The 18026-nt window shown below is 40.1% G+C and overlaps 1 protein-coding gene across 1 annotated transcript in view; it reads right to left on the reverse strand.

Annotated features, from left to right (window-relative positions):
* The window catches only part of mcama (melanoma cell adhesion molecule a), a 78852-nt gene that overhangs the window by 16425 nt on the left and 44401 nt on the right, over positions 1 to 18026 (reverse strand). Inside the window, exons 2-5 of the mRNA XM_034140325.1 lie at positions 2867 to 3000; positions 2337 to 2565; positions 1585 to 1655; positions 801 to 888 (exon numbers count right to left, since the gene is read on the reverse strand). Coding sequence (XP_033996216.1) covers positions 801 to 888; positions 1585 to 1655; positions 2337 to 2565; positions 2867 to 3000 — 522 coding nt within the window. The remainder of the gene's footprint in view (positions 1 to 800; positions 889 to 1584; positions 1656 to 2336; positions 2566 to 2866; positions 3001 to 18026) is intronic.

The following is an 18026-nucleotide window of genomic DNA, read 5'->3' on the forward strand; positions in this document are numbered from 1 at the left end:
TAAAATCATTGTTTACATTTTTTTTAATTACTTACATTTTTAAAGATGCCAATACATTTTTCCTCTAAAACTTTAAAAGAAATGGTTCTTGTACAAACTCTTGGATCGTTATATTTATAATAAAACATATTGTATATTAATCAAAACATCATATTTTATATCAATTGCTTTTTGAATTGAAAAGTAACTAAAGCTGCCATAAATTTAGTTCAGTCAGACAACACACGTGTTTCTTAATATGTTTATTAGAAGCAGCATATAGTTTGAGTTTGGCGTCTAGGCTCGGGCCTCATCACTCCACAGATTTACAAAGAACATTGAGTGATGATTAGATAACTATCCCCCGAGCCTACAGGTGGAAGCTGGGGTGGAAGCTGGGGTGGAAGCTGGGGTGGAAGCTGGGGTGGAAGCTGGGGTGGAAGCTGGGGTGGAAGCTGGGGTGGAAGCTGGGGTGGAAGCTGGGGTGGTGGTGGTGGTGGTGCAGGCGAGCAGCAGCAACATGAAACACAGCAGCATGAACATGAATGCAGCAATAGCAAGTGAACACAGCAGTGGCAGCAGCAGCATAGCGAGGCAGAGGCAGGAAGACCTGGCAGCTTAAATAGAGCGGCATGTTTAGGAGAATGTGTTTGGAGGGACGAGGTGCGTCACGTGTTAATGTATCATTGGTGCTTGAGTTGACTGCCTGAACTAGCTCGCAGGCTTCGCCCCATTCTAGTGCAGTAGAAGTATGAAGTGTCAGTAAGTAAGTAAGTACTAATGGAGAGTATTATTAAGAGTAAATGTACTCAGTCACTCACGTCCGGGTTCAGAGTTGAGCGGAGAGCCGTTCCTGTACCAGGTGATGTTTGGTTTGGGGAAACCATTACGAGCTTCACACGAAGCGACCTGCAGGAGAGACACATTTAGTATCTTTATTACACACTGTATATAATAAAGTATATAGTATATAATACGTTTATTATACGGTTACATGCCGCTTTCCAGAAGCACGTTGTCCATAAACTACATGTCCCACAATGCATCTCATTTTGTGACATGCGCACTGAAGAGACTTGCAATTATTTGCCCTAGTCTTCTGCTTTCAGACGTAGTTAATCATGAAGTTATGACCCTATCCAATAATAATCCAATGCAGAGGCAATGATGTAATATGACACATTATTTTATATATATTGATATAGTCTTAAAGTCACAACCGGCCCTTTGAGTGCAACCTTAATGCTGATGTGGCCCGCCATGAAATTGAGTTTGACCCCCCTGATCTAGACTAACAAAGGTTTAGTAGCTATTTGTGCACATTCTAATATAATCTATAACAACAGAAAATATGTAAAAATGTATATATATCACAATATATAAAGTGGTGTCTTATGCAGTGAACCAGGTAGTATTTTGGATGTACTGTTTGATACAGTCATAATCCATAAATTGGTGTTGCACAGTTGCAATTTGCACAGCCCGAGCGAGTATAGTCAAAATGTCTCAGTTTGAGAGGGTTACAAATATGTAAATATACTAGTTGTTATGTAATGTCACATTGTAATCCTGCATATTATTGTCATTAATATAAAGTATACAGACCTTAGACGGCAGCTCGTTGGTCACAGAGATTCCTGAAGAGACGCCTTCGATCAGCGGAGCCTCGGGAGTCGCTGAAACAGGAAATAAATAACTTTATTCATTTAGAAGTCACCTATTATACTCTTTTTCAACAATATATTACAGGTCTCAGATATATACAGAGCCTGTCTCTGATTGGCTGAAACCCCAAACAGATCATTGCAGCATCCCATAATCCCCTCTGTTTCAGCCCTGTTTCCAAAGTGCTGATTCTCTGTCTGTTACTTTAGATGAAAATAAGGAGCCCCACCCCACGCCCGCTCTAGGAGGAGATTCAGGTGATAAGGTGGGGGGGGGGGTTACCTTGGTTGCTGATTGGCTAATGGTTACAAAAGCCAAAAAATCGTTATGACATCATAAAGTGGCCAAAATCTGATCAGCTCATTTTCAGACAGGTTTTTATATAAATGGATCAGGACAAAAAGAGAGAGAATCTTTGTTCCTGAAACTTTCAGAATCTCTTAACTACATGTTGATGTAGAAGAGACATGGAGAAGTGGATTTTGCATAATAGGTGACGTTTAAAGTAAATAAAAACATCATGAAACACAGGAACACTTAATTAAGTTGTGATATATATGTTGTAATGTGCATTTACATGCTGCCTTTAAGTTGGATGCCTCTGGTTTTGTTTATGTTTGTTCTGCATTTATGTATAAAATTATAAAATCATCACAGTGAGATATTTCTTTGTATGGTTGCTCCCTCCTCACCGAACACTCGGAGGTGCGTCCTTCCCTCGGCGTTCCCAGCTGAGAGTCCGTTGATCTGGCAGAGGAACTCCCGCTCGTCCTGCAGCCGGACGTCCTGGATGCTGAGCTTTGACCCCCGTCCGTCTGAAGTCACCTCGATGCGGCCGCTGTAGTCCGTGTTGTTGTCGACAATTTGCTGATCGCCGTCTCCGTAGAAGATCCTGATCCTGGAGCTGCTGCCCGACACTCTCTGCAGGAGACACAGGGAGATCACTTTAACATCACTTTACCTGAGGACGCCTCCTTGTTCCTGAAGCGACCTTGGGTCCCTTGAAAGGCGCTATATAAATGCAAGCTATTATTATTATTATTGTTTCCTTCACTGCGTCCTTTACTAATGCTGTCTTATCACCTGTTAGTCAACTTCACTCAGAATAAATCTTTACATTTTTACATTTCTTCATGGATTGTTATAAAGAAATAAACAAATATAAATATAAACAACAAAAATGCTCTAATTGAGCTATTGAATATTATTATTGCTGACTCACCACGAACCACTGGATCATGACGAAGCGAGGCTCTGATTCAACGTCAGTGAAGCTGTAGAGGCAGGGGATCTGAGCCGGGTCGCCCAGGTACGCCTCCACACTCTCCTCCACCTGAACCTCCACCTTCGCCCACACTGTAACACAACAACACAACAACATGTTTAATTTATATAAACGCCTTTCTATGTACTCACACATGCAGAGAAATTAACTTCCTGCAGGTCCCAGATGAACATTGAGTGCTGATATACATCTGAACATCAGCAGGAGAGGACTCTTTAAAGTAGAGACACTACATACTGATATACACCTGAACATCAGCAGGAGAGGACTCTTTAAAGTAGAGACGCTAAATACTGATATACACCTGAACATCAGCAGGAGAGGACTCTTTAAAGTAGAGACACTACATACTGATATACACCTGAACATCAGCAGGAGAGGACTCTTTAAAGTAGAGACACTACATACTGATATACACCTGAACAACAGCAGGAGAGGACTCTTTAAAGTAGAGACACTACATACTGATATACACCTGAACATCAGCAGGAGAGGACTCTTTAAAGTAGAGACACTACATATTGATATACACCTGAACATCAGCAGGAGAGGACTCTTTAAAGTAGAGACACTACATACTGATATACACCTGAACAACAGCAGGAGAGGACTCTTTAAAGTAGAGACACTACATACTGATATACACCTGAACATCAGCAGGAGAGGACTCTTTAAAGTAGAGACACTACATACTGATATAAATCTGAACATCAGCAGGAGAGGACTCTTTAAAGTAGAGACACTACTGTACATACTGATATACACCTGAACATCAGCAGGAGAGGACTCTTTAAAGTAGAGACACTACATACTGATATACACCTGAACATCAGCAGGAGAGGACTCTTTAAAGTAGAGACACTACTGTACATACTGATATACACCTGAACATCAGCAGGAGAGGACTCTTTAAAGTAGAGACACTACATACTGATATACACCTGAACATCAGCAGGAGGGGACTCTTTAAAGTAGAGACACTACATACTGATATACACCTGAACATCAGCAGGAGAGGACTCTTTAAAGTAGAGACTCTACATACTGATATACACCTGAACATCAGCAGGAGAGGACTCTTTAAAGTAGAGACACTACATACTGATATCCACCTGAACATCAGCAGGAGAGGACTCTTTAAAGTAGAGACACTACATACTGATATACACCTGAACGTCAGCAGGAGAGGACTCTTTAAAGTAGAGACACTACATACTGATATACACCTGAACATCAGCAGGAGAGGACTTTTTAAAGTAGAGACACTACATACTGATATACACCTGAGCATCAGCAGGAGAGGACTCTTTAAAGTAGTTACTGTCCACACGATGTAATGTTAAACTGTGTTGAGTTTGGCAGCTGAATGTCAGTCTGCAGAACAGAGGAGAAAAGTCTTCTTGTCCATACGGCATCAATTTCATCTCCCTGCTGCCCGGATAACCACAAAACCACGAGTTGGCCAGAGATCCAGTGTGTGTGTGTGCACGTGTGTGTGTGTGTGTGTGTGTGTGTGTGTGTGTGTGTGTGTGTGTGTGTGTGTGTGTGTGTGTGTGTATGTGTGTGAGGGAGGGAGGGGTGCAGACGGCAGAGAGTCAAGATTTTTTTCAGACATGTCTCAGACTTGGCTGCTGGTGGAGAACAAGTTGGCAGTGGTGGAAAGTAACTAAATACATTTACTAAAGTGCAATTTTGTGTACTTTTAGGTTTTTATTTTAGTATTTTCTTAACTGCCTTTTCATACATTTACAAATATTTTATAAAATACATTTTATACAAAATTAAATTAGGCAATTAATCTGTGAATCGGCATTGGGTAATTTAAGTACATTTATTTAAGTAAAGGAACGTTTAAGAGGGAAATTATCTATTTAATTTGGACAATAACAGCTTTTTAAAGAGATTTATTTATTTATTTCATTTATTTTACTCATTTTTAGTGTTTTTATTTTAATTTCAGATGTATCTGCATTGGGTACTCTGAAACCTTTAACTAAAGTTCGCTCATTATACTTACTTTTACTCAAATATTAGTTTAAATGCAGGATTTGTACTTGTAACAGCTTCTTTACAGCGTGGAATAAGTAAATGTCCAATTACTTTCTACTCTTATCCCCAAAAATCAGCCCCTCATGTTAAGAGGAAATAAAGGTTAATAAATGATGATAAGAGAGGGTTTAAATCAGAGGTATTCAGAATCATTTCATGCCTCACAGAACAGAGGGGGATTACTGAGAGTAGATGTTGTGTCAGAGCTGATTTACTTTTATCAGCTGCAGATTACACTGACAGACTTAATGGAGAAAGCTGTAGTTAAAGTGTGTGTGTGTGTGTGTGTGTGTGTGTGTGTGTGTGTGTGTGTGTGTGTGTGTGTGTGTGTGTGTGTGTGTGTGTGTGTGTGTGTGTGTGTGAGGCAGATAAAGAGCTACACTCGTGTTTTTTTAACCCTCTGTCAGAAACCAGAGCCCAGTCAACCTCTTAGAGATGTCCCGCCCCTTAGCCTACTGTATCACGTAAAATGTGTTGGAAAGCTAGCCAATAGAAGCGGGAGTGTTCACTAGTGATGTCACTATGTTCAGGAAGTAAACAAAGGAGTCCAATGGAGGCACAAAAACCCATAGAACACACAACTGGAAAGGGAAAACCCCAAGAGGCAGAATAGGACCACAACTAGGAAAAGACACTTATTTGGTTTATAAAAAGACAATATGTAGTATTATATCATGGTATTTAAATATGTTAGCCTTCTTAACTGTATAATGTCACAGCAGCTCTCTGTGGACTGATCCTGTAGTGAAGTTAATCTGCAGTTTGAGATGTAATTGTGTTTGTTGTTAAACTCTACCCCTCCTCATTTATCCCCTAACAGTAGGGGGGGAGGGGGGGGGGGGGGGGGGGGGGTCCTGTAGTCCTGATCCTGTCAACACACACTAATATTCTGCAGAGGACTGAGTTTTTTTTTCAGGCACATGTTGAAAGATAGAAGCTAAAATTAGCAGCTGAGCAAACACATGCCTTTTTGTTAATTAGATATTCCTGAAATAAGGTCTGTGGTTAACACAAGCTGTAGAGATTTCCATTCTACGTCATAAAATACGTCAGTAAATACCCCACGGGTGTATTTAAAAATGGTAGTTGCTAACAAGTGTCTAAATTAGAAGACTAAACGTCATCACACCCAACATTAGCCGCCTTTAGCTTAGCGATGGTGACGTGAAGTCATGTGACTGTGCTGTAGTTCCTTAATAGCCCAACATTAGCTTTTTACTTCAGAAATTATTAAATGGTGTTAATATGTGGAGATTATCCTGCTGAACATACGTTTATGTAAGTATCATAAACGGAGTAGCAGAAGAAAAATCACAAGAAAAGCACAAGTGTGACTAATAAATAAAACACTGAAGTAGCTTGGTAACACAAACACATAGACACACACACACACACACACACCTGCAAATGAGACTTTAAGCATGATAGGCAGTTCGTGTTACAGGACGGGTCGGCTGGTTTGGCACACACACACACACACACACACACACACACACACACACACACACACACACACACACACACACACACACACACACACACACACACACACACACACACACACACACACACACACACACACACACACACACACACACACACACACACACACACACACACACACACACACACACACACACACACACACACACACACACACACACACACACACACACACACACACACACACACACACACACACACACACACACACACACACACACACACACACACACACACACACACCCCGGGTCATGTGTTGCTGCAGTCTAAAGTCACAACAGGACAGATAAGGTCCCAGGTTGGCTTTTGGACTAAATCCCCGGCAGCCCCCCCGGCGCTAATCGGATTATCTGCAAAAGTTAGCGGCCCCCGAAGACACGGCATTTTTTACCCCCCGACTTATTCTCCTCCGTAATCTCAGTCTCAAAGTCGTCTCAGAAAACAAGAAGTCTGAGGACGCGATGAACTGATGCTAACCTCTGAGTTTGGATACGTGCAAAACATAAACACAACGTAAGGAAATAAGCTGTTGGAGAAGATAAAAAGAAATCCATCCAATCGTTGTTCAAAATGTCACCAAAGTTGAGCACCGGACAACACTGATTCTGACTGTGTGTGTGTGTGCGTGTGCGTGTGCGTGTGTGTGTGTGCGTGTGTGTGTGTGTGTGTGTGTGTGCGTGTGTGTAGTGCAGGTGGGGGAACAATGGTTTGCCCGTTTGTCTTAAAGTGATGGTCTGCTGAGCAAAGAGGAGGAAGACTGAGTGTTGAAAATGATTGAGGGTGAGGATGGGGGATTGCAGGCTGAATGGGGGAGGATTTGGGGGAGGAAGGGGGGGTCAATGGGGGAGAATTGGGGGGGGGGGGTGAACGGGGGAGGAGAAGGGTGACTGGACTCCGAAAGCTCTTTTCATGCTTCGTCTGTTTCCACCAACGCTGAACACCCTGAAGTCTGGACTCGGTCATTGTGTGAGGGTTTTTTTCCAGAACTGTTCAAATGCAAAACAAAAACAGGGATGTCCCAGTTCCTATGTTTTTAATAAGTCATTAACGGTATGTGTTATTTTTTTACCGTCAAAATATGCAATGTCCCTTTTCTTCTGTATGTTTGTATCTACTTTTACTATTTAATAACGTATTTTTTATGGTTTTAATTCTTTAAATTGTATTTTTATTGCACTTCTTTTTATTATATAGAATCAAAAATATTTAACTTAACATATTTTTTTATGTAGTTCCATTGTTTATATACATATCGTATTCTATATATCTTTGATTGCACAGTATTACTTATTTATTGGTATTTTTTGTATCCTTTATTTGACATTACTACTAGAACCTTTTGAATGGATCACGTGTCACGAAACCCTGTTCCCCTCCAGGATAAAACAAGTTTTCAGATTAAACACCAAATCAAACTCCTCGTACATGCTAACCTACTTGGCTGTAGCCCTGATCCTGATGCATTCTGGGAACTAAAAGCTGTCTTTTTGAGGCTCCTTGAAGGACAGTGAGATCAGAGCAGAATCACAGAGTTTCCCTCAGAGAGACGAGCTGTGAAAAGCCTCCATGTAAGTGAGGATGACAGCGAGGAAGAAGATCTCTCAAAACACACAGCGAACACCTGGGGGACACTGCGTACCCCTGACATCAAAGAGACACACACACACACACACACACACACACACACACACACACACACACACACACACACACACACACACACACACACACACACACACACACACACAACACACACACACACACACACACACACACACACACACACACACACACACACACACACACACACACACACACACACACACACACACACACACACACACACACACACACACACACACACACACACACACACGGTGCTTTCAGAGGCAGCATGTGGCACAAATCTGCAGCCGTTTCCCCGGTGAGGCTGCAGGATTTATTCTTTCACATTTAGAGATAAGGAAGAGCTGCAAATATCCTCAAAGAGCCCCCATCATGCATCACTTCACCCCCCCGCCCCCCCCCACCCTCATGCAGTCAGTGGAGCATATAAGTCTGCAGGTCGCACGTTTATCTCAAGGCCAGAGGTGGAGGAAGTATTCAGATCCTTTACTGAAGTGCTTTGAGATTAATGTCAAAATACTCAAGAAAAAGTCCTGCATTCAAATGATCACTAAACGTACTGAGAGGATCACAAGTAAAAGTATTCATTCTGCAGCAACATGTCCTCCATATGTGATATTTTTATATCTATGACATTATTATATTGTTGCATCAAGCTTCGGTTCATAAAAGGACGTCACTTGCAGCCTTTAAAAACCAGGAAAAGACACTTCAAATATCACAAAATATTTAATATAAGACCAGGTTTTTTCTCTTGAAAGATATAGTATGAGTTCTGTGGCGCTGATCTTGTTTATAAGATATATCAATTATCTCGAGAACATGACGCCCGTAAACAAGATGTCTCCGCGGACGTAAACAACAACAACGTGACGTCGGAGCTCCGTAAAAACCAAGCTGTCTCTGTCGTCTGACGCTCTGTTTGAGACTCAGATTTCTGGAGGAATTATACAGTTTTTGAGGAACAGAAATATTGTTTTCTGGCATCACTTTAACATTTACAGGGGAGAATCTGCATTTTGGTTTTTGTTAACAAGTATTAGTATTATGTAAAAGTATTATTACATGTTGAACTAGATATCGTGTTACAGGGTTGAGCTGGTCACGATATCTAGTCTCATATTGACCCAGTCTAAAAACATGTAAAAAAGACATGCATGCATTTTGCTCCACTGTCTTTTCTAATACTTGTGGATGTGCAGACACTTCAATATTTACAAAGTATCATCCTTTAATGAAATGTTCAGAGTTCATGCTCAAAACTATGTGTTTCTCTACAGATGTGTATGGGCTTCTCCACATCTCCCTACACCAAACATTCCTCCATCACTTCCTCTTTTTCTTTTGTATCCCCTCCCGCTGGTTAGCAACTCTTTCTGCAGCTGCATTAATTTTTCATCCTCACACTCGCTGGGTGAGACGTCATTAAAGGAGCAACACCATGTTTTATTGATGTTGTATCTGATGTTCTGCAGATAATCCCCCCCCCGCCCCAGGTCGCTCTGCAGCAACAGGATGCTAATTAAAGGTCAGCGGGCTAAACACACCGTCTACTTCCTGCAGGTAAAACTAACCTGGAGAGTTAACCTGGAGTGTTGTCAAGTTGCTAAAGATGTTTCTTCATGTGGAACATTTGTGTTTTTATATCTGCATCCTTTCTGAAGCTGCAGAGCGTTTCTCCTAATGGAAATCATGGGGCGTTGTAGTGTGTTTGCACCTGTCTGCTACGGTACAAAAACAACATAGAGGTACTATGCAGTCCTTCTGCTTACCAGAAATATTCCCTATCAGTGTTTCCGCCAGACCAGGGCTGAGAGGGCGTCCACCCCGAGAGCGGGGGGGGTGCTTGAATTTTGACTTGAGCCGTCCCTTATAGATACTGTCTTTTTACGTTAGTAAGCCGGATCATTTGGCTCGGCTCTCTTAAAGCGCCGGCTCCCAAATGGCTCCCAAACGGCTCTTCATGTTACTACAGTTTACCACGGAGCCTCAGTTTGGTCGCTGCGAGGCTCTGGTGCTCGCAGCTCACGCGCGTGCTCCACTAGCACCGCTCATCACGTCCAAATCGCGCACGTTCTGTGTTGTCCTGTAGCAGGCACCGCCAATGTCGGGGGAACGGTCTTCAATACTCCGAAAAGAATCCCACCAGACTCCTTTGCCCCTCCAACAGAGGGATGTCCTTGTCCTTTTTCCTTTTCGTTATTTCAAGCGATAAAAACTCTCGATCTTCTCTCGAACTATTAATATTTTTGTCCAAAAATATTGACGGCAAGACACCCCCCTGGCGGAAACGCTGTTCCCTATACAACTAAACCAAACATTGTCTGAAAACAGAAACTAAATCTGTGAGAAACTGAGCTCCAGAGTCCAGAAACCCTCGACCACACCGAGGATCACTCCGTCTGGTTTCCTTTTCAAACATAAATATCTATTCCAGGATTCATGATTGGATTTCCTTCCCTTTCCTAAATGGATTACTGTGTTTGGACAAAACGCTCACCACAAGTATGGAGCCTGACATATCCAGTTATTCATAACAACACAATATATATGGAGCTCTGGAAACACTTGTTCAGAGGTACTCAGATCCTTCACTCTAGTAGAAGTAGAAGTACTGCAGTGAGAAAATACTCTACAAGTGAAAGTAATTGTATTATTAAAATGTAAATAAATTGTTAAGAGCAAAAGTAGGCTACCACAATGCAGAAAATGTGAAATAAATGTAGAAAATAATTATTAATTAATGAATAATAAAATAAATAATATTAAAATAAATAAATAATAATTAAGTAAAGGTAAATAAATGTATTAAATAATTATAAGTGCCAATTATTATTCTCTCAACCCCATTTTCTAGAAAAAATAAATACAATAAAAATGTATAAATAATAAAATAATAATTAAAATAATATTAATAACATAAAAAATAAGTAAATATAAGTATTACATGTTAATAAATGCATGTTTTTACTAATTTATTTTTATAAGAAAAATCTTTAAAATCCTAGTTTTTTAATAATTCATGGTATTTATTCTATTTTAGCTGAAAAAGACACTATTCCTTTTCAAAATGTCATTTCTCCCATTAACTGGGGGGTCTTTTTGGGGTGTTTCCTTGTCTGATGTGAGGGTCCAAAGACAGAGGGTGTCGTATTCTGTACAAACTGTAAAGCCCCCTGAGATAAAAGTAAAATGTGTGATATTGGGCTCTATACATACTCTTTGATTGATTGAAAATGTAGTGAAGTAAAAGTATAATTCCACAAAATGAAAGTAATGTAGTAAATTGACGTAGTGACACCCCAGTGCTGATTCATATACCATCCCATAATCCTAAATGTGACATGTGAAGCCTCTGAGTCTGTTCTCCTGCTTATGAAACGGTGTGAGAGACGAGACATTAAGGTGAGAGGCCCCGGCTGTTATTCTAACACTATAAATAGTAGACAGGTTTTTTTTTTCTTCCCCAATCAGACGTGTGACGACAGTTCGCTTCACTCCCAACAAAGAGCTTCTTATCCCGAGCCTGTGGTCATCATCTCACTGCTGAAAAATCCTTGAGAAGTACAAAAACTGGTGCCAAACAAATCAGCTTTCCCTCCAACAGCCGGCAGGGAAAACTCCGGATGGATAATCACTTCCATTTCAGTCCGGCCGCTCGGCAGAATCTGCTTTTTAAAGACGTCTGAAGAGGTATTTCTTTGACACATTTGGCTTTGTTAGATATTGGAGATGCATATAAGGTATTCAAAAATGATTTATGATATGCATCTTAATCTGAAAACACCCAGGAGGACCCTTACAGTCTGTAGGGTCTTTCTTTTAACCTCCACTATGTTCTTGCAGAAATGTGCCAAATATTCCAAAGCACAGACTGCATATACAGCATCCTATTTACTCACTACTATAGACAACTATGTCACGATTAACCTGTTCAAAAGTGGGTTTATTAACCACATTATCATAATAAAATAAGCTTTAAACTCCTATAACAAGCTGGACTCACTCACAACCACATAGAGGACGCATCTGAGTAAAAAACAAGCAAACCATCTTAAATAAGATATTAAAAAGCCTCTTATATGTATTTCTTATTCAAATCTGGCTCTTTTCACCCTCTGTCTGAAACCAGAGCCCAGTCTGCTATGTTGTGATTGGCCAACCACTTAGAGATGTCAACAATATTGTTATTTACATGTATAATAATAACAAATATGTGTATTTTATCAGAGGTATCATGGTATTTGATTTGCTCCATTTGCTCAGTCCCACTGTTTGGCAGCTCTTTTGTTTTCTTTAACAGATTGCTTGTTTTTTCTAAACATTTTAACAATATATACTGAGGTTTCAAACAAAGACAGAGTGAGGATAAGACCATCAAAGTGAAGCAGCTTCATTAAACATGAACAGAGTGACTGCAGCCTGAAGCTAGATGATGGAACTCTGCGTTAAATGTTCTGGAACATCCTGGATTTAATGGAGGTGATGAAACGCCGCTGAACGGGAAGACAGGATTTCAATTATCCAAGAACTGATTGAGTCAAGGTGATCAGAGTTTAACATGTAGAAACGAGATTACAAGAAGAGAAAATATCATCAGCAGGAGAGGACTCTTTAAAGTAGAGACACTACATACTGATATACACCTGAACATCAGCAGGAGAGCACTCTTTAAAGTAGAGACACTACATACTGATATACACCTGAACATCAGCAGGAGAGAACTCTTTAAAGTAGAGACACTACATACTGATATACACCTGAACATCAGCAGGAGAGAACTCTTTAAAGTAGAGACACTACATACTGATATACACCTGAACATCAGCAGGAGAGGACTCTTTAAAGTAGAGACACTACATACTGATATACACCTGAACATGAGCAGGAGAGGACTCTTTAAAGTAGAGACACTACATACTGATATACACCTGAACATCAGCAGGAGAGGACTCTTTAAAGTAGAGACACTACAAACTGATATGCACCTGAACATCAGCAGGAGAGGACTCTTTAAAGTAGAGACACTACATACTGATATACACCTGAACATCAGCAGGAGAGGACTCTTTAAAGTAGAGACACTACATACTGATATACACCTGAACATCAGCAGGAGAGGACTCTTTAAAGTAGAGACACTACATACTGATATACACCTGAACATGAGCAGGAGAGGACTCTTTAAAGTAGAGACACTACATACTGATATACACCTGAACATCAGCAGGAGAGGACTCTTTAAAGTAGAGACACTACAAACTGATATACACCTGAACATCAGCAGGAGAGGACTCTTTAAAGTAGAGACACTACATACTGATATACACCTGAACATCAGCAGGAGAGGACTCTTTAAAGTAGAGACACTACATACTGATATACACCTGAACATCAGCAGGAGAGGACTCTTTAAAGTAGAGACACTACAGAAAACAGTCCTAAGTGTGGACGAAGAACATGGCCCCTTTAAATCCTCCAGTCTGCATTCACACATTATAATCATTTATGCAAACAGGCTGAATCTACTGAGTGCAATTGTTCTCTTTTAGCACTTTAAACAGTACACAATTAGCTTTAATGAGGATTACACACATGTATCAGTGTGTTTGTTTAAACCCGTTCACACTGTTTGTCTGACTGCATTAGCATTGGAGCTGCTTCTGTCCTACAACAAAGGTCTCAGTGTGAACTCCCTCTTATTATCCCATCCTGCAGACATGCCACACCTAATTTACCAGGATAATTCGACCCCACCCCCAAAAAATACAACCCAAATCCCCCCCGCTGAGGACCTTAATTCTCAAAGAGAATATCAGAGCGATCACAGGTGCGCGGCTGCGTTAATGAGCAGACCAGTCACACTCTCTCTATTATACACCTCTAGAGTGTGTGTGTGCGTGTGTGTGTGTGTGTGTGTGTGTGTGTGTGTGTGTGTGTGTGTGTGTGTGTGTTTTTCTGAGCTTCGATTATATGCCAAATCTTGACCCGATGTTAAGGTTTAGTTGATATTTACACGACTTCTGAAAGGAACAAAAACTCTTTTAGTCGGACTAGTGTTTATATTTTAGAATTGTTATTTCTACTCTTTTTTCATTTGTTATTATGTGCAATACATTGTTTTATGCCGTGTGTGAGTGTATGTGTGTGTGTGTGTGTGTGTGTGTGTGTGTGTGTGTGTGTGTGTGTGTGTGTGAGTTTCGATTATATGCCAAATCCTGAACTGATCTTCATGTTTAGTCAGTGTTTCATTTAGCCGATATTTACTAGACTTTAGACAAGACAAAACCTCTTGAAGTCGGACTAGTGTTTATATTCTAGAATTGTTATTTCTACTCTTGCTTATGTGCAATGTATTGTTTTGTTTTATGCTGCTGCAACAAAACAAATTCCCCATTTGGGATTAATAAAGTACATTTGATCTTATCTTAGTTTCTCTCCGGTCATAATGTGCGTAGAAAATACCCCGAGCACAATTTATACGATTATTATAATCAAGCTGAATAGACTCAAAACAGAGCGTAAATTCAAAGTCGTTAAGCAGAAATTAATACAAATGAGAGACAGACACACTTTGTTTTGTTTACTTACAAATAAGATAAGATATGATAAACCTGTATTGATCCCAGTATGGATATCCAGGTGTTTAATAAATACATCTTACATTATTTTGGGATATGTAGGCCTAAAACTCAGAGGAAGACTTTGTGTTATGTCGTAGGCTTGCGTAATATTATTTATTTTATGTGTGTTATGCGAGAGACTACTGACGGGATTTGTTTATTTAAAAATATAAAACTTAAACCTACATGCCTTGGTGATGTCCTTCTGTATTGATCCTTCCTATTCATTGATTTTAAGATCAATATAAAAACACAAGCAATATTTGAACTGAATTTCTCCCATTTGTCCGGATTAACTCGACATTTGGACCAGAAACAATGGTTTGGAGTCTCTGAGGAGGAAAGGCAGTTTGGAGTAGGGATGCCAGCGATTATTCGATTTTTCGAATATTCGTTACAGTCTCCATAATCGAAAATTATTTTTAAAATTCGATTTTATTTATATATTTTTTTATTATTATTTATGTTTTGGGCGGCGATTAATCGATTAATATTCACCAGGGCTGTCCGATTTTCAAATTTGATCATGGTCAGTTTCTGGCATCCCTAGTTTGGAGACTATGAAAAAATCAAAAATCCAAATCTAAAGGGTTTTTTATTATTCTAACTTTGTCTGTTTGTATCCCCAGTTTTTTTTTCCAAATTCAACAAAAGTACAGATAATGCCTCATTTGCACATTCAAACCAAGTATTTAAGAAAACTTGGTGACACTTGGTAACACCACTTTGCTTTCATGCATCTACTATCCATACTTCAGAGGACGTGTTATCTCTTCATATATGAAGCAGTATTTAAGTTGGCATGCATGAAGAAGATACTCTGATATGAGAAGCTCTGATTTGTGTGACGGTGAACTTGGTCATGAGTTGGAATTTTATCAGTAGAAAGCGAGCAGCGTGACGGCAGGCGGGCGAAAGATTAACAGGAAATAAAAGCAGAAAGACCAAAGATTTGAAGATGAGATTAGATCTTTGAGATGTCAATGTTTAGTCTGCCTAATCGTCTGTACTCTTTGTAGAAGCGTGAGGCGGGTGAGGACAATTACAGGTTCAGAAAACAGAACACATGTGGGCTTTAAGGATTTTACAACTCTGGGAAGTTATCACGTGGTTATTGTCATTTTAACTTCCATCCTAAACAGTAGAAATACACGTTTGATTGGAGGCGTGTGGCGCAGTGGATAGTTCCTAGGTGTTGGGATAAGGGGGTCACAGGTTCAAACCCCACTGCAGTCAGCATGTCGTTGTGTCCCTGGGCAAGACACTTCACCCCAAATTGCTCCTGTGGGGATTGTCCACAGTATTGAGTATGTAAGTCGCTTTGGATAAAAGCGTCTAACAAGTGACATGTAATGTAATGTCGAAACAGAGCATTGCAGCAGGAGAAGTTGAGCCTGAGTCAAGTTTCTGCAGACAAACAGCGTGAGATTTTAAAACATTAAAAGTGGATGCAACCTTTTGTCTGCTTCTCCCTTTAGACATGCATTTACATATGATGCTGTTGTTCTTAAAACATTTGACGGATGAGATGCATAAGGAGGAGGTGAAATGCATTGTGGGAATAGTAGTTTTTTCCTAGCTTCTTAGCTTGCAAATAAGTTGTTTGACATTAGACAGTAGCTGAGGAGCGACTTGGATACAGACCATGGCAGATAATTGGATGAGCAAACAGTTGCTGTGTGTCGATTTGTGTACTTATAATCCTCATCTTGGTACTTTAAATGCGTCCCAATGAGAGGTATGGCAAAAATAAACCATGGATGGAGATCACATTACAGACACAAAGTTGAATAATAGACACTTCACACTCAACAACCGCCATATAATTTGCTCCGTGAACACAGCAATGTACTAATTAAGTTAAACATGCAGGTTTTCCCCCTTTTTTTTAAGCAAAGTACCACTGTCAGAAGAAGCCAATGTTCATTTGATCAGGTTCGCAGTCTGCAATGATTCTTGACTACCAATAATAATGTTGCTAGCTAGCCAGCTAATGCAAGGGAACAGCAGCAGGATGTAAGACAACGCTACAAGGTCAAAATCCATACAAGTGTTCACAGTGTATTACTTGCTATGTACTAAGGGAAGCATCCAAATGAACACACGGTAGATCACAATGAATCCATCTATGGGAAGTGGACCAGTCTGACGATAAAACCAGTTACAGGTATTTCCAAAATCTTGAAAGAGCTGAGGACGGAAATCGTGATGACACATTTTTATGTAGAGCCAAGCAGAAGCAAAACTAGTTTTTTAGGCAATGTTCAGATATTAGAAGGCTTTTAAACAAAGTGCCTTAGGTCCTAATGTGTAAAGGGTATTTCTTCCAGCAAGTAAGGACAGTATGTACAGTGCACATGTGTTCTTCCAATAACCTGTGTGTGTGTGTGTGTGTGTGTGTGTGTGTGTGTGTGTGTGTGTGTGTGTGTGTGTGTGTGTGTGTGTGTGTGTGTGTGTGTGTGTGCATGTAAACACAGTGTGAGAGAGTCAAAGGTTCACAACGTGTTCACCTTCAGCCGTCAACACGTCCAGCAGATCTAACTCGGACATATTTTCACAACAAACTCGGCCCGTATTTCACGTCAAAACACCGGAAACTCTCTCCATGTTTCACTCGGGTCACATGACCGCAGACAAACAAAGATATATCTGTGTGTTCAGGACTGAGCTGAGCTTTGTTTGATACGAACGCCGTCTCTATCTTGATCTTCAGACCGGGAGGCTCTGGTTCTCAGGATCTGAGACAATATCCAGCGCTTGTTTGAGACCTTGAGGTTAAAACTGGTTCCTTCCCAGCGGGGGAGTGATGGACATTTGCTCAAGTACTTCAAGTCCTTTACTCTGAAATGTTTACGCCACTGCAGTTATCTGGACACTTTCGGTGTTCAATTTGGAGACTTTTAACTTCCATCTATAAACATTGATGTTATTTTATGTCATTTATTTTGAAGAGGAGGACAGCACAGTGTTCTTTTAAATAATTGACTACAATCAAGGCTTAAACACTGTGACCTGCAAATATTAACCAGGACAGTTCAAACATTACCCCTGCACTGTTTTACTTATGCACACTTATGTATATATATCTAAAATGTTCATACAAATGCACAACTTTTTACCGTGATATCTTGTTTTAATAGTCACTATCACTTTATCACTTTATTTTTGCTGTATTATTATTATAATCCTGTTTTTCACTCTGACCCTGTTGCTGCTATTAATGCCTGCATTTCCCCAAGGGGATAAATAAAGTTCCATCTTATCTCATCTTATCTTACTCAAGTACTTCAAGTTTA

Source organism: Trematomus bernacchii, unplaced genomic scaffold (assembly GCF_902827165.1).
Source record: "Trematomus bernacchii unplaced genomic scaffold, fTreBer1.1, whole genome shotgun sequence".
Lineage (NCBI taxonomy): Eukaryota > Metazoa > Chordata > Actinopteri > Perciformes > Nototheniidae > Trematomus > Trematomus bernacchii.